Raw genomic sequence first — 23,990 nt, 5'->3', positions numbered from 1 at the left:
AAATCAGTTTCTATTGGCAACACACACAAGCGTTTTATAGCTCGCTTAAAAACACCTTCGCGAGTTTTGACACTAACCACACGACACACACTGTCGGCGCCTGGATGGAGCTCCGTCACTCTTCCTAAATGCCATTTCAAAGGAGGTAGGTTGTTGTCCTTTAGAAGAACTAGCATTCCTGGCTGAATGGTGTCACTACCTGATCTCCATTTTCCACGTGATTGCAACGAAGACAAATAATTCTTAGACCACCGTGTCCAAAAATGTTGAATCATTTGGGTTAAATGCTGATATCGTGAGAGTCTATTCGATTGAAGGTTGCTAACATCTTCCTGAGGTAAAGCTAAGAGCGATGTACCTTTGAGGAAGTGGCCTGGAGTAAGAGCGTCAAGGTCGCAGGGATTTTCTGATAATGGAGTAATAGGGCGGGAGTTCAGGCAAGCTTCAACCTGAGACACTACCGTGTACAACTCTTCGAACGTTAAAATAGAATTTCCTATTACCCGACGTAGATGATACTTTTCAGATTTTACTGCTGATTCCCATAATCCACCAAAATGCGGAGAACGAGGTGGATTGAAATGCCATGATATTGATAATTTTGATAAATATTCAGAAAAATGCACATGATTTGCAGGATTATTGATAAATTCGAAAAGTTCCTTGAGAGAATTAGCAGCCCCAACAAAATTCGTGCCGTTGTCTGAGTACATATTTTTGCATAGTCCTTGTCTGGAGGTAAATCGTTTAAAGCAATTTAAAAATGAGTCAGTCGTTAAATCATTTACAAGTTCTAAATGAACTGCCTTTGTGGCAAAACAAATAAAAATACATAAATAAGATTTTATCAATTTATGGTTCCGAAGTCTGGTTGACCTTATTTCAAACGGTCCTGTATAATCAACCCCGCAGTTAGTGAAGGGACGAGATGGAATTACCCGATCTCTTGGTAACTCACCCATGACAATCGTAGTCCCTTGGTTTGTTTCTAAAACATACTATACATTTTTGAAGAATTTTTCTGATTGTGCTTCGACAAGATGGTATCCAATATTTTAACCTAATATTTGCTAATAAGGCTTGCGGACCTGAATGTAAGCTTTTGTAATGTTCATGTAAAATGATTAATTTCGTTAATTTGTGACCTTTTGGAAGTAGTATTTGATGTTTTTGGTTATAGGTAATATCAGAGTTTTGTAACCGCCCGCCTACGCGCATTATACCTAAATTGTCCAAGAACGGATTCAACGATAATAATTTACTAGAAGTTGAAAGTCGTTTTGATTGCTTAAGAGAATTGATGTCCGATGAAAACTCTTGAAGTTGAGCTAATTTAGTTAATAAGTTTAGTGAATCATTGAGTTCGTCTACAGTTAGAACGCCTAGTAGTTTACTATTTCTATGAGTAGTTGTATTACTTTTAAAACGTAAACAATAAGCGAGAACACGTTGAAGTTTTATTAAACTCGAAAATCTCTCAAATATATTAATATCAATATGGTTAATAGAAACGACCGCAAATTTCTTTTGTTCCGGAATGTCAACATGTTTGACGTCTGCCGATTGGGACCAATAGTGTTCGTCCAGTTGAAGCCATGATAGGCCATTCCACCACAACTCACATTCCGCTAGTTGACTTGGATCCATTCTTCTGGAGAGGATATCCGCAGGATTGTCATCTGACATGACATGCTTCCATTCAAACCCTTCAGTGATCTGCTGAATTTCTGAAGTTCGGTTTGCTACGAATGTTTTCCATTGGTTGGGTTCTCCAGTGATCCATGCTAGTACTATGGTAGAGTCGCACCATAAGTACACTTTGTTCACTTCTAAACCAATTGCATGTAAAACATTTTTAGTTAATTTTGCTAACAGATATGCACCGCACAATTCGAGCCTGGGAAGAGATATTGTCTTCAATGGTGAAACGCGCGATTTTGCACATAGTAGCTGAACTTCGTGATTATTGTCTGCATCCGTCGATCTGATAAAAATGCAAGCCCCATATGCTGACATAGATGCATCGCTAAACCCATGTAATTGAATATCGATTGGTTCTTTGCAAATTACTTGTCTTGGTATTCTAATCTTCATATTGATAAAATTAATTTGTTCTAAAAATTGAATCCAGGTTGTGTGTATTTCTAGAGGCACAGCCTCATCCCAACTGAACTTTAATTGCCATAATTTTTGTAACAAGATCTTTGCCTTTATTACTGTTGGACCAACTAATCCTAGTGGATCAAATATTTGTGACACAACGGAGAGAATTGACCGCTTTGTTGTTCTGCATTGTGGGCTGTGTAAATTCACCTTATACTGCAACACGTCCGTGTCTGAATTCCAAAGAAGTCCCAATGTTTTTGTAACTTTGTCATCCGAAAGGAAGTGTTCAATTTGATGCACCTTGTTAGCTTTATCTTCTAACACTCGATCGTCATTAGACAACCATTTTCTTAATGGAAATCCTGCTTCATTGAGAATTGTTGATAACTCTTGCCGAAGTTGCCTAGCCATCTCCCATGATTGTGCACCAGATAGTAGATCGTCAACGTAAAAATCCTTTAAAATGACCCTACTCGCTGCAGGAAATTTGTCCTTATTGTCAAGACCTACTTGTTGTAAACATCGTATTGCTAGAAAGGATGCTGATGCCGTCCCATATGTGACAGTGTTTAGATGGTAATGACCGATTGGCTCATTAATTGATGGTCTCCAAAGAATTCTCTGCAGGTCCCTGTGTTCTTCTTTTATCAGTACTTGGCGGTACATTTTTGCGACGTCCGCTGCGATAACGCAATTGTACTTACGAAATCTGATTAGAATGTCGAACAAGTCATCCTGGATTTTTGGACCAACCATTAATTTGTGATTTAAAGAAACACCTGTATCTGTTTCAGCTGAACCATCGAAAACAACACGAAGTTTTGTCGTTTGTGAGGATTCGCGTAAGACTCCATGATGAGGTAAGTAATACACGACCTTATGTGTTTCATTGGTCAAATGATCTTCGATCTTTGTCATGTGCCCTAGATCTTCATATTCTTTCATGAAATCCCTGTACTGTTTTCCAAACTCCTCATTTGATGCCAACCTTTTTTCCAAATTGTTAAATCGCTTCAATGCCCTTGAGTACGAATTTCCTAATTCTTCCAAGTTGTCACGTATTGGTAAATTTACTATAAATCTTCCATCTCCGTTTCGCTCTGTCGTTTTGACAAAAATGTCTTCGCATACCCTTTCTTCTTTTGATAAAATATGGTGATTCTGGACGTTTTCTATTCTCCAAAACTTTTCCAACTGATCTTGTAGGTTTAGATTGTCGTTTTGTTCTACACTAAGATTGCAGATTCGTGTTTGCTTAGTCAGACTTGATTGCGTAGGGGGTACCGTTCCCGAAATTATCCAACCTAACTTTGTTTTCTGAATGATAGGCAAACCTTTTCCTAACCTTATTTGTCCCACACAAAGTAAATCCCAAAATATGGTAGCTCCAAGTAAAATGTCTATCTTGCCCGATTTATTGAAAGTGGTGTCCGCTAGATTAATGTTTCCTGGAATATTAAAATCGACTGTATTTACTGTAGTGACCGGTAAATTGTCGGTGATTTTGTTTAATAATAAAAATGTCGAATTGATGTGATAACCATTAAACTTTGAAACAATTGTCGCATTTGTAATGTAATGAACATTTGTGGCTATTTGATTTATACCTGCTACCGGCACGTTTGTTTTTCGAACTGATAGTTGTAACCTGTCACATAATTCTTTCGTTAAGAAATTGGACTGAGAACCAGAGTCTAACAATGCTCTGCATTCATGTGATTTCCCGAATTTGTCTTTTATGATAACCAAAGCCGTTGATAATAATATCTCTGAATGTACCTTAACGTTTGCTGTTAATGAAGTGGTATCACTGTTAATCCCTTGTATTTTGCAGTTTGTATCAGTCAACTCTACCCCTGATTGACTGCTGCTCGCATTTAATGTGTTTTTTGGTATTTGTTCCGGCTTGTCTACGTGCAATAACGAATTGTGTTTCTTTCCGCAATGCTTGTAACCCTTAGATGTGCAATTCTGTACGATATGACCATGCCTTAAACAATTCCAACATAAGTTGGCCTTTTTTATTTCATCACGTTTAGACTGAACTGGTAATTCAATAAACGTTTTGCAATGAAATATTTGGTGAGGTTGTTTACACACAAAACAAGTTTCGTGTGATGTTACAAAACTTTTAGAACCCTTGGAATGGTCAGTTACTTGATTTCTATGAAAATTTCCATTTTTCCCAAATTTTCCTTCCCTTGGATTGTTTGAATATAAATATTGACATCTGTATGCTAAAAAATCTATAAATTCAGACAGTGTTTGAAACGATTTGATTGAGCACTTTTTTTTCACTCATTTTTTTTTATCGAGTCTAATTTCTTTTCTAATAAATAGATTAGTAAGACATCCCATGTGTCAACCGGTAACTTTAAACTTTTTAAAACCCTAACAGTTTTTCTTATTTCATCCAAAAATCTTTTTAACCCTGTATATGATTCCTTTTGCATTGGCGGAAATTCGCATATTGATTCAATGTGACTTAACGCAATAAGCTTATTATTTTCAAAACTGTCTCGTAATAAATGCCACGCCTCAATGTAATTTTCATCGCATACTTCTAAAGACTGTATTACTTCTGCGGCTGCCCCTTTTACTAAACTTTTTAAATAAAAGAATTTCTGAACCGGTGTTAATTCTTCGTCGTTATCAATCATGGATGTAAACGCGTCGCGAAACTCCAACCACGATTTGTAGGAACCATAAAATGGTGTTATTTCAATAGTAGGTAACTTTACATTTTTCGCTTTTTTATGAACCGGACCTAAACTTTGTTGCGCCGCTATCTCTCCTGCATTTTGATTAACCAATAATCTTTTTGCATCCCCGATTAATTTGTAATAACTTTCCTCAAAAATATCCCTTACATTTTTTTGTAATTCTGTTTCGTCGATTTCCTCTATTTGTTCCTGAATTTTATTAAATTGATCATACATTTCCTCGCACCTCTTTATTCTCTCTGAAAGCTGAGAAAGAGTTTCTTCCCTGACCTCGCTCAAAAACCTTTCGAATCGGGTTAACTGCCCTTTGATGTTACCGCGTTTTATTTTTAATGATTTTAAATCTGTCATTTTAACGCCCGAAAGAGTTATTTTATTTACTTGCCGGTATGCCTGTGCCTTTACCAAATATGTAGTGCGTCGTGCTCTAAGCCTGAGTGCTGTTCAACACGCCGCTCTCACTCTTCTTTTGACTGCTTTGACTCTCTGACTCACTGCTGTTCCCCGCTGCCGCTTTCTTTTCGCCGAGAGATGTCCAGGTACTCCCTTGCCTTGTTGATACTCCCTTGACTTGTTACTTGGTCATCTGTACCGCACGAAATCCTGGAAATTCCTGTCGATGTTGCTGCCTTTTACTTTTCCTCCACTGACTGGATTTGCTTTTCACCCCTAATGAGAAATACCACGAAACACTTTTACTAGTGAATATCCGGCTCGAAGGACCAATGTTTGGTTTTGTGGTAAATAAATTGACCATAAAGTGGACTGTATATTTGTTGACAAATGTTACAATATGACATGTATATGAGAAGCCTACTTTTTTCTACGTTATTACAAACAACTAGACTTAAGCCAAGGAAACTAAGGAGCGTGTTCCGTCCATGCCGCCCGCCTTGAAAGCCTAGTCTTTCAATAAAATATAAAAATATGTGAGTCTAACGCGAAAATGTGTATAATTTTTTGTAACTGAATTTTCTTGTACGTTACTTCAGATGCTTTTTCATCAATAACTGTCTCATAAAAAACATCCAAAATCTGAGAAAATATAATTAATATTTTTGTATTTAAGTTACTTTTATGATTTACAACTGAAAATATTATAATGTGAAAATATGTGAACTACTCGAAATACGTTTAAATTTCTTATGATTTATTTTCCATGTTTATTTACATCCACTGCTTTTGCAATAATTGTATAAGACTATCCAAAATTTGATTTTATTGATAATCAGATTTTATTAGCTGGTTTTTCTATTAAATATAATAAGAAATTTTTATAATCGAAGAACAGTAACTTTAATGTTTTGCATTTGAACTATTGATTTGGCAAGGGAAAAATATAACTAGCTTTCAAAAACATGTGATATAAGTGGTCATTTAAATAAATATTCAGAAAATAAACCAGAAAATGTATGTTTAAATATATTTTTATATCCATTGCCCACGTATTTCTTTCTTCTGTAATAAATCTACTCATAGTTGGAATTTATAATATCAACGCCGTAAACTGAACTGCGTTGCCTATAATATTGCTCCTGTCTCAAATATGGTTATTAAAAAATGCCTTTATTTTGGTAGACGTATTTTAAAGATTCTGCCAACAATTTTTAGTTTAAAAATATCTGGTGTCTGATCCCATTGGACTAGACAAACAAAACGTTCCAGCTTCCATTGTTACAACCGATGCACCCACTAAAGGGGCTATTGTTTCTGGTGTAAATCCAGTGAAATTAAATTTTATTTTTAACCTGTCGACGTAAAGTTGTCATTAAGTACCTTGCCCCCGTAAGAGATTTGCCAAGGTATTTGGAAACGTGTCGTCTATGTGGGAGGGGCACCAGATGATCAAAATACAGAGTCGGACTAGGTGCAATTTGGAAAGTATTGATAATAATTAATAAGGAGTCGATTACTATGTCAAAAACTTAATAATACATTTATCTTATTTGTTTGTTAGCAAGCAATAACTTATTGGTATGGTTTTCTGACAATTTATTAGTTTTTTTGTCTCTAACTTTAGGGTTCTAATTAGACACCATTTCTTCACATGGCTATTAGCTTCCGATTTTTCTTTTTGGAACATTAGATAGGGCATCTTTGCTATGCCTTCACATTCGGGCAATATGAATTGCGATCTTCTTTTGTTCCTGGAACCTACAGATTATGGTATGGTATGCAGTTATGACTGGTCTATTCCAAAATAATATACCTACATAAAGTTAATAAAATTGTTATTATGCATTCCAATGCTACTGCCAAAACAAAAATATATTAGTGTAAAAGATGTCGTAATAGCACATTTCGATTTGAGTTTCTAGATTTACAGAATTTATATTTTTATTAAATTGAACTTACATTAATTATCCATATTTATACAAAAATCGTATTTGCGTAGTTGTTCCTATGTATCTGTACATTATGAGTATCCTACCACCTTAGATTTCACTATAACGAGTTCTTTGAGAAATATTCCTTGAAACAAAACGCTTTCTGTATGTTTGCTTCTGTTTCTCCCGAATTTATTCCAGAAGAAACTAATTATATTGTATGCTAGCTCGTCCAAGAGAACATATGAAATTATGAGTATGAATAAGATCAGATGTAGAGACAGCGAGACTTTTAGCAGGGCACTATTGATTGAATAAACATCTCTACAATGTATAATTATGCATCAGTTACATTATGATTTCCTATTTCTGGTTTTCAATGTAATCTCTTTTTCCAACATCTTTCTGTGTGTAGGTAACTATGAAACGATTTTCCATTCTCTGCTTATTTGCCTTCATGATAGTCTTTATACCATTAACAATGTTCGTATTTTTCTTAATCTTTCTTTGTCATGTAAAATATTATTTGGAAGCATTTCTCACTGACATTTTAGCAGTTGGTATGGGATCTACACCTTTTCCTCGTTTCATCGTCCTTATTATTTGCTTCAATTTTGATTTTACTGTCAAAATAAGTGTTTATTCTACTCACCAAAAGTATCCGGTGCCACTGTAAATAAAGTAGCCGGCCTTACATCTGCTAGAGATGTGAAGAAAATTTGCACTAAGGCATAAAATATGAATAATATCAAATAACAAATGGATATCGTTACATTGTTATTTCTTACCTTCTAAGTAAGTAACGATCACTTTGAAACTTATGCACTACCACTTACAAGCACCAACAGAAATAATTAATGTTTATATCGAAAATCGAAAACTGTTCACCTATGGTATGTTTATTATTTTTTTTTTCACCATATATGAAAACAAAACACGCCAATTCGAGACTGTTAAATCGTTTTTAAATTATGTATACCATTTTATGTTGTTAATCCATGTTTTAATTAATCTGCAACAAACTTATACCAACATTTTTGCATTTAAATATTTAAAAAAATCTATATCTTAGAAGTGTGTGCGGCTGTTCAAAAAACATTTTTGTTATTCTGGCCTAAGAAATAACTTCCCTAAGTTACCGAATTTAAGAAATGTTTGATATTACACCAAGACTTTTAGTTTCAATGGAAATTAATGGACAAGGTGTTCCCTAGGTTCCTGTTCTAAATTGTATTCCGTGAATGAAATGTCTTAAGTTAAAATTATACCTTGGATAAAACAATATAAATGTATTTGTTACAATTTACAAATTTAAATACAACGTAATGGTCAAAAGCAAAGAAAAAGTCATAATTTTACATGTTCTTTCTAAATATCGAATAAAGCCTCTAGGCCAATTTGTCTAGATTTTGTTGTTTACCTAAATTTTATTGAAAATAGCTAGTATTCATAAGAAAATAATCTTTTACTTAGATTTTTCTCCACCATATTCGACGTACGTATTTGTGCACTAATTCAATTATTGTTAAATTTTCTAAAATATTTTCTCCAAAATCTCAACTGTATCTCTGTAGCTTTAGACTCTTGATTTATTGGTTTTTATACTAAAATAACTCAACATTCTGAAGTTAAATAACTTACAAAACACCTTGTTACGTAATCTGTTATTGTTTTAGGTTATGGTCATCTGTATCCAACCACCATAACAGGAAGGGCACTAACCATTGTTTACGCAATTATTGGAATTCCTTTGTTTCTTATTGCACTTACAGATTTCGGCAAATTGTTTACCAGGGCAATAAAGTTTGTCTGGTCGTTTGTTAGAAGGCTATATTATACTGGAAGTTGCAGAAAGGCTAGAAAAAAGGCTCATGTTAAGGTAAAATGTAATTTTATATTTTTCCTTTATTAATACTTATGTTAAGGACAATTTGATTATTTAGTTATTATGAATAATGCCCGGGCAATATACATTGTTACAGTTTTGCACCATTGAAGTCATAGACTAGTATTTCCAAAAGCAAAGTTGTAGGAAATGACATGACTAAGAAAAATTTACAAATAATGCTTTCCGGTGTTGCCAGATTTCTTCAGTAGCTATTAAAACAATATTTTTTTTTCTTTATTGGAGTAGCCGTTTGATAACAATCAGCAAAATGCATAATCTGCAGTCGGCAGGAACTAAAAAAGAGCTAATATAGCAATAGTAGGCCGTGGATAATAAACAAAAATTGTGTTGTTTAAAAGGAGCCATCATTATTGTGATGTCATTGTGTTATTTCAAAGCTTGTGTATTTAATTCTTTCAGCCTTTTGCAGATCCTTATGGGCTTTATGCCAAAACGAACTGTGAAAACTGCAGGTTTCTAACTCTTACGGTTTAGACGCTATCTAGCCTCATTTAGAGAGCTGAAATCGTGATTTTTTTTAAAAAAAAACAACCGATTATTTCGAAAACAGTAAGTTTTAAACACCATGTATATTTAATAAACTCTACCTAATATTAACCAAGGAATTCAAAAACGCAATAATATACAGGGTGTTCCATTTAATATAACAAAGTTATATTAAGGAGCGTCCACGTGAAATGGAACACCCTGTAAAGCTAAAAATATTTTCATTACATGGCCCACATGATTCCAGACAACTTTTATCAAAACCATTTTTTATAAATTTTATAGTTGCAGAGTTACAGAAGAATCCCTCTTAGGTGGAACACCCTGTATAGTCGAAAATATTTATTTCCTTGTGTATAGGGCTCCAGTCCGATTAAAAAATTATAGTTATTTTGTAGAAGCATCTTAATTAAAAAAACGAAGCAACCATTACGTCATCACATCAACAACCATACCTACATTTAATTACCAAAATATCAAATTTTTAAAATTGTAGTAGAAACATTTTTTATTTAGTTATTGTCTTTTTCCTCATTTTACAATTAACTTTTGTTTCTATCTTAAATTAAATTAAAAATTTAAGTATGAATAATACTAATTTTGAAAATTTCAGTCAGTAATGTGTGGACACGTTGATACTGTATAGTCTTTCCGATTTCAGTTGAAGAACCAAGAACTTGACAGTATGTACCAGGCTCGGTCGCTACGCAGCAACTCGGCATTGAAATATTTGAAAAACTTTTTCCCATATTTATTTAGCCATACCCCGTAGACAAGTCTGGTCGAACTAAACATGCAGGTGGTAGAAATGTATACGCCCAGTTGAAGAACGCGCGTCCGGGCAAACGGCTTTACGCACAGTTGCTCTGGTCGACTGCGTCATAAATTTCAGTTGTCGACAAGTCGCCTGGCAGTGCGGTGCAGCAATGCGGAATTTGGAGTGATTCAGATAAATTTAGTTTATTATATGCACCATTCTATTAATCAATCATATTACAACTGCGAAAGGGAGAAATAAGAGGGGTATTTTGTTTAGTAATATTATTACAACGTGGCACTTTGGGGACCTTTTGAAACGGAGCAAAACGAAATTTACCATCAACATAATAAAACTATTTGAGGACATAAATCATTAAAATATGTTGTTGGCCAAATGAACATATACTAGATATTTTCTACACATTATATGCAAATTATTATAATTTTTTACCTTTAGCAGAAAACTTTTTTAGGGACGCCTATGAAAGTCATTAAATTTTATTGCTATGCGTTTTTTTACATGTTCAACTAACTTCGGAAAGACTTTACCAGCAATTTATTTATTATCTTTCCTCTCATTTTAAAATTAACTTTTGTTTGTACCAATACAGCTGAATTAATATTTCTATTAAAATTAATATTTTTATATATGTACAATAATTGTACATGAAATAAAAATTTGATACTGTAAATATTATTCTATGTAAGAATATGTACTGTCTAGTAATACATATAAGTTTGCTATTGTTTTATGTATTAGTGTTTAAATAACTCTCCTTTGTGTTGAAAATACAACATAAATATTTACAAGATTGTCGATCAATAAAAATTTCATGATTTTGATTATTGAACAAGTGAACTGGGCTCTCTCTCGATATTTAAATCTTTAGATTAATAAATATATCTCTATATAGATTTTGTAGACCCTTTTACAATATTTAAATATTTGAAACGTCTGATTAATACAGGGTGGGTCACCAACAACGCCTCGGTAGCTAGGGACCAAACGGCAAATGTTACAGAAATCTGTTTAGGTGGGTATGTGTAGGTTGATTACGGCTACATTTTAAAGATGTTTTGAGATATACAGGGTGTCCAGGAAAAGCGTACCATATCAAAGTTATGTTTTTTTAAATGGAACACCCTGTATTTTACTGCATTTTTGAAAGCACCGTAAAAAAATAGGTGAACTTTATTAAAGGTTCTGCATACCTAGGACTTACAGTTTGTGAGATATTTCAATTTTAGTGAAAATGCAGGCATAGCGTAGAAATTTAATATTAGCAATAAAAAAATAATTTTAAGGAAGCAGCTTTGGAGGGTCTATTTTAGATCCTTGAAGTTATAAATTGTTATATTTGTCGTCACTTAGTATTATACAGGGTGTTCAAAAAACTGCTGAATACTTCTCTCAACTTTAAACAGCAATAACTTGGTTATTTTAAATGGAACACCCAGTATATTTTTACTTTGGGAGTTGGGAAATTTAAAACTCTTTCAAACTGTGTATAGGTTCCCTATACCTATCTCTAACGGTATTGGAGATATTTGTGCCGTTTCGTTTTTTATCGATTTTTTTTTTAAGATGTATCCACGTGTCTTTATCGAGGTCTTTATTGAATTGATTTGGGTTCTTCTTGATGACGTCTCTTTAAATATATTGAGAAAAATGAGGATGCAATTAGATGGCGCACCTGCAAATTTTTCATATTCAGTGAGAAATTATTTAAATCGAAAATTTAGTAATAAATGGATAAGTAGGAATGGTGCATGTCAGTGGCCACGTAGGTGTCCAGACCTCACCGTAATGGACTTCTTTGTTGCGAGCTATATAAAAAATCTTGTATACAATGTTCCACCTATTACTTGCGATGATATTGGAGGGAAGGATTAGAGATGCATTTGCGTGAGAATATCATTTGAAGATAGAATAAGATGCTGTATTCAGGAGAATGGTTATCAATTCGAACATCAATTAAAATTTTTCTTTGTTTTTTCTAAAAGTAAAAGTTCCTTTTATCATTATCATGAAAATATTCAAAAAAGTTTTCTAATAAAAAATATTATTTTATAAGCAGAATAATTATAAAAAGTTATTAATTTTGTATAAATATGTTTGTAGTAAGTAACTGAATTATTTATGAACATGAAAAATATTTATTAAAGAAAATTTTACTTTTAGAAGAAACAAAGAAAAATTTTAATAGATGTTCGAATTGATAACCATTCTCTTGAATACAGCATCTTATTCTATCTTCAAATGATATTCTCACATTCCTTAGAATATTTGGGGTGATTGTGGCAAATGCATATCTAATCCTTTCCTTCATATCATCGCAAGTAGTAGGTGGAACACTGTGTACAAGATATATTTTTATACAGCCCGAAACAAAGAAGTCCATTACGAGAGGTTTGGACACCTGTGGTAGCCACTGACATGAACCATTCTTACCTACTCATTTATTACTTAATTATCGATTTATATAATTTCTCACTGAATATGAAAAATGTGCAGGTGTGCCATCTATTTGCATTCACATTTTTCTCCTTATATTTAAAGAGACGTCATCAAGAAGAACCCAAACCAATTCAGTAAAGACCTCGATAGAGACACGTGGATACATCTTACAAAAAAAATCGATAAAAAACGAAACGGCACAAATATCTCCAATACCGTTAGAGATAGGTATAGGGAACCTATACACAGTTTGAAAGAGTTTTAAATTTCCCAACTCCCAAAGTAAAAATATACTGGGTGTTCCATTTAAAATAACCAAGTTATTGCTGTTTAAAGTTGAGAGAAGTATTCAGCAGTTTTTTGAACACCCTGTATAATACTAAGTGACGACAAATATAACAATTTATAACTTCAAGGATCTAAAATAAACCCTCCAAAGCTGCTTCCTTAAAATAATTTTTTTATTGCTAATATTAAATTTCCACGCTATGCCTGCATTTTCACTAAAATTGAAATATTTCACAAACTGTAAGTCCTAGGTATCCAGAACCTTTAATAAAGTTCACCTATTTTTTTACAGTACTTTCAAAAATTCAGTAAAATACAGGGTGTTCCATTTAAAAATACATAATTTTGATATGGTACGCTTTTCCTGGACACCCTGTATATTTCAAAGTATTTTTAAAATCTAGCCGTAATCAACCTACACATACCCACCTAAACAGGTTTCTGTGACATTTGCCGTTTGGTCCCTAGCGACCGAGGCGTTAATGTTGGCCCACCCTGTATAATTACATATCTAATTAAAATTCGTGAACATTAATCATCATAATTGCTGCACTTTTAAGTATTTATCTTTGTTTGATGAATATTTTTAATTTATCCTATCACGAACTCTTTCTATGCAACTTTTTAAAAACTACAATAGCAGTACCTAACTACTACTAACTACAGTAGATTTTACTCTTTATATGTTCGAATGAGAAAATAGCATATTTTATTAGGTACAAGTAATATCTTATGTTGCCGAGCGAATAGTTTAAAAGTATACTACAGAAACCACTCTCTACAACGCGCCGTACAACACCTTATAAATTTCGAAAAGAACATGCTTTTGTTTAGTTACGGATGATTAATAATGTAATAAAATCTGTCGTTATTCTGGTCTGCATTATGTGTGTAATCTTTAAATTAAAAATTTTAATGCAACAGTTAAAAGATCATATAAATAACTAAGAAATTTGAGATAATGGTCGTTGCCTATCTCCAAAACCAGCTTCTGTCAAGCTTCTGTATGTGTACATACAATATAATATATACACCTTATTTTATAATATTTATCATCATAAATCAACGTCTGTTTCATAATAACAAACATTCCAGCCGCATAATCATCACTTCCAAAAGACAACTTAAAAATATCTACACAGTAAACAGTACAACCTTTCATTCCTTGCATTCCACAACTGGGCCAAATAGAACACAACACAGTTTTGCTAAAAATTAAATAGGTCGAGATAATGTAACTTTTTGAAATGTAACTTGTATAGGTACTAGAAATTTAGTATTTTTCAGAGTAACGTCGTGAGTAACATTTTGCTTCAAAATCCTATAAATATTAGTTTCGTATCTTTTCAATGAAAGTTGGTTTTACATATAATTTCTAATAAAAAGTAATAATAATAATAATACTTTATTTTCCATTTTGACAATATACATTGTATAGGAATAGTCAATTAAAAGAGATTACAGGTTTAACTGTATTCAAAGAGCAAACATACACGTATTAAAAATATACTGTAATATGTATATACATAAAAATAAAAACAATCAAACTTATTTATAAAGTAGGTTTCTACATAATAAAATATTAACAGATCTGAACATTTCAGACATTGATGCAGATAGACACATAAAATTACATGTACTCTGACAGTGAATAAAAAGACTTATCTATGAGATAAATTTTTAATAATTTTTAATAGCAGTAACATCAAATGCAAAAATAAATGACAATTGACTTATAAAACAGACCATATAGGTATCTGTTTTTCAGTACTCAAAAACGAAATCTAGAAAAGTAAGCAGTTAAAAAATATTTTAAATAATTTCAATTACTAATGTGGTAGTAAAAGCTACAATATACAAGGTGTTAACGAAATAAGTACTCAAAATGGGAGTATGTAAAATGTGTCGAAATATGATGAAAACCTTAGTAGAGTTTTTGTCAGTGGCGGCCCCTAAGGGAGATACAACCCCTTAAAGGGGTAACTCAGGAAACAGTTTTTATTTCATAAGTTCCAAACGGTTTAATATTAAATCACGAAATGTTGAGGTTGTATTACTATTTATATGCTTAATAATCGGTATAATACACAAATTAAAATTTGCTACAGGGGCCTAAGAAAATTCGGGATCATGGGACAAATTTAACAATTTTGTTTGTACTTAATTTTTTCAACTTCCTGAACCGAAAATATGAAAATTTATCATATTTTGCATAATAAAGGTACTCTTATTAGATTTTAATAGCATGAGCCGTTTTCTAGTAAAATCCATTTCAATAGGTAATTCATTACTTGCTCAAAGATTCCTACTGCAAAATAAATGGATCAAATCGTGCCATGAGAAAATTTGTGGAGCAGGTCCGCCAGTGAATTCAAATTCAGATACTCAAAAAACATGTAAGTACTCTATATCTCGTTTTTGGATAAATTTTGTTTATTTCCGTGTTGTAAGAAATTGATGAAGTACTAAACTTCAATCTATCATACATCTGGAAAAAAAGATTTTCAAAAAAATTGAAGTGCGCTTAGAAGAGTAAGAGTGGTACTTTGAGATCCCGAATTTTCTTAGGCCCCTGTACCAAATTTTAATTTGTGTATTATACCGATTATTAAGCATATAAATAGTATTTTCATCATATTTCGACATGTTTTACATACTCTCCAATTTTGAGTACTTGTTTGGTTGTACATATAGAAATTTTGGTAGAAAAATTATGAAATTTAAGATTCCAATAATATTTATTTAAATAATGTATAAAGTTAAACACAATATTTTAAATACAATTTGTTGTCATTGTGTGACACGAATTATCTATTTATTTTATATATAAATTATAATCAGACTAACCAATGTTGTTATTACAAAAATCTAAATATACGGACCAAATATCCTTGAAAAGCCATGAAAATGTAACCCCTAGTCATAAGTTACTCGTACAATCTGTATAATTCGACTATGTTAGAAATATTTAAATACATTTATCTTTTTCAGGATATATTCAAAGGTGCACAGTTAGTGTATGATATAGCGACGTTCAGAAGACCATCGGTGTTCAGCGACGATTCAGAAAATCCCCAACCTGCAGTCACCCCCATAGGTTCTGTCGGCATTTCCGCAAACGAAGAAACACCAACAACGCCCGCCTTATCCAATTATGAAATTAACGACGAATTTAACTTGCCGATATCTCTCGCTTTGTTCATCCTTATCTCGTACATATTTATCGGAGCCGTAGTATATTGGGCCTGGGAGGGATGGGACTTTTTTGCATCTTTTTATTTTGTATTTATATCTATGTCAACAGTGGGTTTCGGTGACTTCGTTCCCAAGAAAGTCCTTTGCATGTTGGTTTCTATCTTTTACTTGGTTTTTGGACTAGCCCTTATGTCAATGTGTATCAATGTCGTGCAGGAGAAGTTGAGTGATACTTTTAAACAGGCATCTGCCAAGCTCAGAGCAACAATCGGCATTCAAGGGGAAGATGACACGAGCATTGTGGCCCCAGAGATTGTTGAAATGCCTGACATACATGATCCATCTGCAATTATAATAAGTGAAAACAATAATGTTAGTGAAAATTTGGCTCCCCTTGCTGAAAAGGAAAGCTAACTATTGTGCTTCGCCATTTACATTTTTGAATTTATGTATCTTGTAATGCCAGCTGCGATATTATGATATTAATACTTAAACTGTGACATTTTTTATTGAACAATGATAGCTAATTTAATATGTTTTAGCAGGTAGTTTATTCTAAAAGTAGCATTAAATATGTCCACTTCTTATTCATCCTACTGCTTTTAATGTTTAATTTGCATTAGAACTTTATTTTCTTATATTGTAATTTTTCTTTGTTTTTTTTCAATTTTCTATTATTTTAAGGAAAGTCGAAACATTATCCAACATTTTAAACTGACCAACAGCAAATATTTCAAAAGAACATTAAAGGACGTTTGTGAGTACCAACAAAAACTAGGGATGTGACCTATTTCGATTATAAGCAGTATGCAGCGATATTAGAATCAAATTCAATGTATAGTTATGGATAATGTAATTATATGGTCGTTATAAATAATTCGGCATTATATGTAGTGTGAAAACCATGAAGAGAGAATCGCTAAATATCTGATATAGTTTATTTAATTTGCATGCGCGGTTCCTTGCTACTCGATCGGTGATTGTAAATCACAAATGTTTATAAAACAAAGTATGAGTTCATCGATGGGTGGCATAGGAGCGGGCATTGACTAATAAGCAGTGGTTGTATTCAGGTCGAAAATATTAAAGTTCTTTCAATCAGTTTTACCTAAATCTTTAATTTTAAAAGTAAACCAAATATTAGTTTTTAACAGTAGGTACATAATGACTAAAGACGAGTGAGGTGACAAATATATATAAATTTATCATATTTAATAGCACATTTTTCTCACAAAGTCATACCCTTGGTGACGTAAAAAAAATACGGAACACATTTATAAATATATAATAATTATATAAATATCTGAGGAATTATAATCAATTTCTTTTTACTGCTTATTAGCAGTAAAAAGCTTCGTCCACCATGTATTGTGTCCAAAAAATAAGTGATAATCCCATAATATTTATTTTATTTAGAAATGCGATCGATTACATTATATTATATTAAAATGATATCGTTTAAATGTCCTCCTCTATATTGTGTGAGTCTTACTGAATGAATTCTGGGGATCTAATTCTCGATAGTTTGCTTACATATTTCACGTGGTATATTTTCTATGGTGCGTTGAATATTCGTTTTAAACTCGAGAATTGTTTGTGGCTTATTTCTGTAAACCAAAAATTTCACATAACTTCATAGGAAAAAGTCCAAGAGGGTCAGATTACATGATCTTGATTGACAGTTAACATTAGCATTTCTCAAACAAAAGAACGTCCAGAAAACTGTTGTTGCAATTAATCAATTGTTTCACGAGATGTGTACAAAAAGATTTTTAAAATTTTATTTTTAATTTTTAAGAAAATTTAATTAAAAAAGAGAATTATTTTTGTTTGAACCTCATTTGTTTTTCTGCTGTTATTTTCGAAAACTGCAAAAACAAAAAAGTTAATAGGGGTGAATTCTTATTTATGCCACCGAAACCGATCTCCGTGCTTGACATTCCTATTTTGTGGTTGAAATCGCGCCATCATATATGATTCTTTGGTAGAAATGCTGCTAATATTCGAAACATATGGGAATAGACAACAATTTTGTCTACTTAATATTACATAACATTTTATTTATTTGAATATAAGGACATTAATTTTATATGTATTTGTCTATCGCACTGTTCAAGGAAAATGGGCTAATAAGTATAATAAGTATAGTGCTTAGACCGTGTGATAAATATAATAGGTAATACTTATTTACCAGTCCGCTCGCCTGCTCATTAATTTCTGTCAGAAATCTGAAATTATATTGCTGTTTACTCTGGGATGTAGATATAGATATGAGACTGTTGTAGATTGTGTGGTCGTAGATACTTTGCTTTGAATGCTACTGTTACTGTTATTTATTATGAAGAACTATATTTTATTAATACTAGTTAAGTAAATTTTTATATATGGACACTAACGAATTTAACAAAATTAAAAAAAATGTTCACATCTCTTGAAGAATGTATGTGATTATTATCTAGTCAATATTTTAACACTCACAAGCACTAGTTTGTTTAATATTTATCTTTCTTGTTATACTGAATACGCAACTGAATTTACTATTACTGTTATTATTACTGTTTGTACTATTATTAATGTTCGTTAAATTTTAATTGTGGATTATAATCTTGTTTCTACAAATTTTGTTTTTCTTTAAAACCCCAAAGTGAACAATTTTAGCAATAATAAAATTTGAAGCTCATGTTGAAGTTTGTTAACCATGAAACAAATGATAAAAGTTTATATACATCTAGTAAAGAAGATAGAGTTTTCAATACTTAATATTATGACCTCTACTTTATCTCAGTTAGGTTTAAAGAATATTACAAATTCCTTAAAGCAGGGTACATGTCTTTATGTAGATCTGATAAGTAACAAAAATGAAACACTCATGTACGAAGAATTTAAATTTAATAAGTATAAGTTTTCTATTTTTCTATACCAATGAGTAGCGTCCCCCCAATAGTTAACAAAAACCAAAGCGCAGTAAAATTTATTGGGCAATTTTCGGAACGGTTTAGGTCCCAATAATGCTGTAATAAATACTAGCTTTTTCTAGGAAACAAATACTGACAGATAAGGGGTTTGATGTGAATTTAGAATCACCAGACAAAGTAATTAAGAAGGTCGTGTCTGCAAAACTTTTGTCATCAAAGGAAATAATTTTACAAAACTTAGCCGTCCGACGCTGCCACTTAGAAAAAGAGTATCTCAAAAAAATAGAAAGCATTTTAAATAACTATACAAACATGTCTAACAATCTGTTAACATATTTTCAAGACAAGAAGAAAGGAACAAACGATATCTGTTCGTCACGGGCTCTTCAGGGTTCTACCAGCGAAGATAGGACAGAATGTTACGTAGCAATTCCAAAACTACCATATTTTGTCATAATGTTTTAAGAAAATTAATGCCAAACAGAGACAGTTTTTCGAAGTCTTTTCTTTTTCGGGAAAACGAGAGATCAACGAAGGCTTCCTTACTTCAGAGAGGTACTGCGAAGGAAGGTGTAAAAATAGAGTTGTATGTAAATTCATAGTCCAATTAACTAAGCCTTTAAATCGAAATTTTGTCAACTTGGCTGAATTTTTGATATGAGTTAGTTTAAGGTATATTATAACAATAAGTGAGAGTAATTTTTTGTTCAACCCCCGGCCAAGGGTGGAAAAAGATAAAACAAAGGGCTTTTTCAAGATAACTCAAAAAGGGTAAGAGCTAGAAAAAAAAGTTTTTCATGAAAGTTGTAAAGCAGACAATTCTACATAAAAATGGTCTCTTAGCTTTTTCTTGTACTATTAAAATTAACAGAGTTAGGGAGGCTAGAAGTTAAGGGAAGATTTCAGAAATTTAATTTTGTTAAATCATTAAAATTAACGATTAAAAATTTGATTTTTTGTTATAACTTTCTTATTAAAAATTAAAAAATATATCTATTTCTCTGAAAAGAAAAGTTACATATTTTAGAGCAGATTGAAAAAAAAAATTACAAAATTCAATCATTTTTCTGTTTGTTATGATTTTTTTTAAATTTCTGAAATCTTCCCTTAACTTCTAGCCTCCCTAACTCTGTTAATTGTAATAGTACAAGAAAAAGTTAAGAGGCCATTTTTATGTAGAATTGTCTGCTTTACAACTTTCATGAAAAACTTTTTTTTCTAGCTCTTACCCTTTTTGAGTTATCTTGAAAAAGCCCTTTGTTTTATCTTTTTCCACCCTTGGCCGGGGGTTGAACAAAAAATTACTCTCACTTATTGTTATAATATACCTTAAACTAACTCATATCAAAAATTCAGCCAAGTTGGCAAAATTTCGATTTAAAGGCTTAGTTAATTGGACTATCAGTTTTGTTACATAATTATCAATATGAAATCATTCCTAGAACGATCCCGAGATTCAAGAGGGAGATAGAACCGTCAAGATAACAAGTACTTAAGACATAAAGGAGATACCTCTATTTTAAAGGTTTGAATTGGCAAATAAAGTGATACAAAACTTCTGAACCCGAATAGACGTAGAAGTGTCGAAATCCAATAAGATCCCGGCCGGGGAAGTTCTCCTTGGGTTTCCACATTGCGCTCTATTTAACTTTAGAGTCTCGGGATTAATTTATTGATGGGTAATATCTTAATTCCAAATTTTGCCATGTATCTGCGATTCCCTGAATTTCGAAAGACCATTATCGTGAACAAATTAATCTTTGATATTGTTCATTTGAATTCGTTGTGTTATAGTTGTTTTGTTTGTTTCAATTTTATACTTGTTATTAAAAACCTTCTTTAAGTAGTTCTAGTGTTCTCTCTTTAAATTAAGTGCCCTATTGAGTGAGAGTGTAACCGCCTGTGTGACCAGCTAATGGATTAAACGCTATGTGAGCAAAGGAACGGTAAGTGTCTGAAATTAAATCTCTGAACGTACAGTGCCGGCCCTTTGAAAGTGGACGACTCTTATAAGCAAATTGTCTATAATTGGCCCTTGTGAAGTGACTTGAAAATGTGAGGTTCAAATCGGCTGTCATTATGTCAAATTTAATGTGTGTCTATCATACTAGTTCTAGTGAGCAAAACAAATCCAAATTAGGTAGCAAATTATTTATTTTTCCAATACTGAAATATATAATACGATCTAACGGCCATTCATTCGCCGTCAATGAAATCTAAAAATGAAACACTTCGTCGTCAAAAAAACGCGATTCGTAAAGTTAGTATTTTGTCCAAGCACCATTTTTGTCTATAGCACTGCAATCTGCATGGCATTGGTAAAATTAATGTTCTTGTTATAATCCTTAGTGATGTTATCCCATGCGTTTTCAATTGCCTCCCAAAGTACTTCGATGTTAACTGGACGGAAGTTTCTGTCGTAAATTTTTTTCACCATATATCCCCAGGACTTTGAGGGCCAAGGTAAAACATCGATGTTGTTATCAATGAACTATTCTGACGCAACTCTTGAGGTGTGAATTGAACAATTATCATGCTTGAAAGTGAAATTCTGAGGATACAGCATGGTCACAACAAACATCAAGACTTTGGCAGCTTATCCAAGCCCAAACGTTAATGGAGAATCTATCGCTGCGCTGTGTGGGTTTCACATAAGACTCCGAATACCTTATAATCTCTGGTAGGTAGACACGGACAGAAGCATCGGAGCAAGACTGAAAACTTTTTTCGTCCGAAAATATAATATTCTCCCAGAAGTTGTCTGGGCTTCCTACAAATTGTCTTGCAAAACCTCTGTTCTTTATACTGGGGAGTCAAAGCAACTGTATTTGCGGCCACATAATTCTTCAGCTCAGAATCTTTCACCCGCTTCCTTGCAGTTTGCACTGATCCAGGAAAATTCGTCTCAAAGGAAGCCGCTACTGCCAGGTCAAAAGGATTTATTCTTAGGTTGTGCTTACTTTTCGACGTCCACCTCCGTAAACATAACGTACGTGACCCTACGCAATCCATTTTTCTTTGAGTTTAAATATGCTGTTCTTGCATACAGGCAGATCATCTGCAATGACCAATCATTCTGAAGTAAAGTTATAGCTCTCACTTTCTCTGGTTCCGTTAAACGCGGCATCTTGAATTACCAAGCAAATTACTAATGACACTGATACATAAAAACTTGTCATAATAAGAAGTAGCCCACATCACATTAGAAAAATAAATCGTCCACTTTCAAAGGGCCAGTGTACAACATTTCTAATTTCCCAGGTATCACAATTAACTTGTAAATTATAACTTATGCGCTCCCTTTTGTAATTATAATTCGACTTGGTATAAGCAAATCAATTAGATATTTTTTATTTAAGTTTTCTTCTACACTGAATGGAAACATAGATTTTGAGTAAGCAATCCTTGATGTCAAAAGGGTTAGACAAAGGTTGTTTTTATAAATTTAGTCTTGCCTAACGACAACTGTCTATCTGGGAAATATATACATATAACTGAAAACGATTGCACTGTAAGCAATAATAAATGAAAAATTGTTAATGTTTTGAAAAAACTAACTTGCGGCAATCATAGTTTCGCTATGTAAATCAGAAGTTAACTAAGAGCATAATATTTTTTACTTAACTGTCAACATTAATCCTCATCTTGATACATTATGAATTAATTTAAAATAAGTTTCATTCGTCAAACAACAATCACTGCACAAAAAAAGTATCTTATATATTTATCAGTATACCTACTATAATTTTGAAACGTTCTTATAAGTAAACCAAATTTACTTACATCAAGATTATAATATGCACTGATATGTGTGCCTACAGCTGAATAGTTTTTAGTAACATTTCATCTGTTAAAGGCAAGTAAAATATTACTTAATTAACAATAAGTAAGAAACAATAAAAGTCAAATGGTTGACATAAATTTCAATAAAATTTAAGTTGAAAGGAATTTCTACCACGTTGAAAATTCCGTAATCTATTTGATGTTCAGAAATTGAAATTTCCAATTGTTGTAGTAATAAATAGATTAAGTAAACTCTACATTTATAGGGCAATATTAATAAAGTAATCGGGGCATTTCCTGGTATTTGAAGGAAACGATTTAGTACTGGAATTTCTCGGCTACCTGGAAGGTTACTTTAATAAGGGTGTTTATAACTCTTGTCCTTAGTTTATTAGTTTTGTCTGCCCTTTATATATAGGTGAAATAACTAGTTTTAAGTGTGCAGTAGTTGTGTAGATGTCCACGTAGAAGTACATACGTCTTGTACAATCCTTTCTGTAAATAAACGTATATTAAGTAATTCAAGCTTGCATTATCAACAAGAACCTTCAACAGGTTATCGGCCCAGGAGAACTCTGTGCAAAGTAGTGTTAAAAGTAAAAGAAAAAGAAACGTGTGCCTATTTGAAAAGTGGTTAACTTGTGCAAGAAAATATAACAAGCAAAGAAGAATGGAATCTACAAATATGAAATTTGAGAAGCTACGTGGTAAAGATAATTGGCTCCAATGGCGTTTTGTTATACGTACATTACTGGAGGAGGACGATAACATGCTAGAAGTTTGTGAAGGTCTACTTGTTCGTCCAGAAGAAGGTTCGGCTGACTATGAAGTGAAACTGAAACGTTTTTTAAAAGCGGATAAAACTGCCAGAAAATTAATTGTAACATCGGTAGAAAGGAAACCGTTGGATCTACTTCTAAGTTGCACAACAGCAAGAGAAATGTGGAAAAAATTGAATTCAGTTTACGACATGAAGTCAGATGAAAATCTGTCAATAGTACAGAAGCAGTTTTTCGACTTCAAGTGGGAAGAGAACGAGGG

At 32.5% G+C, this 23,990-nt stretch overlaps 1 protein-coding gene across 1 annotated transcript in view; it reads left to right on the top strand.

Annotated features, from left to right (window-relative positions):
* Positions 1-18,772, top strand: part of LOC108906034 (TWiK family of potassium channels protein 18-like) — a 59,992-nt gene extending 41,220 nt beyond the window's left edge. Inside the window, exons 3-4 of the mRNA XM_018709176.1 lie at positions 8,833-9,035; positions 16,048-18,772. Of these exons, the coding sequence (XP_018564692.1) occupies positions 8,833-9,035; positions 16,048-16,665 (821 nt within the window). The 3' untranslated portion in view covers positions 16,666-18,772. The remainder of the gene's footprint in view (positions 1-8,832; positions 9,036-16,047) is intronic.
* The last annotated feature ends 5,218 nt before the right edge of the window (positions 18,773-23,990 follow it).

This window comes from Anoplophora glabripennis, unplaced genomic scaffold (assembly GCF_000390285.2).
Source record: "Anoplophora glabripennis isolate ALB-LARVAE unplaced genomic scaffold, Agla_2.0 scaffold209, whole genome shotgun sequence".
In the NCBI taxonomy this organism is placed as follows: Eukaryota; Metazoa; Arthropoda; class Insecta; order Coleoptera; family Cerambycidae; genus Anoplophora; species Anoplophora glabripennis.
Note: the sequence above shows the minus strand (reverse complement) of the source record. Positions and strands in the feature narration are given on the sequence as shown.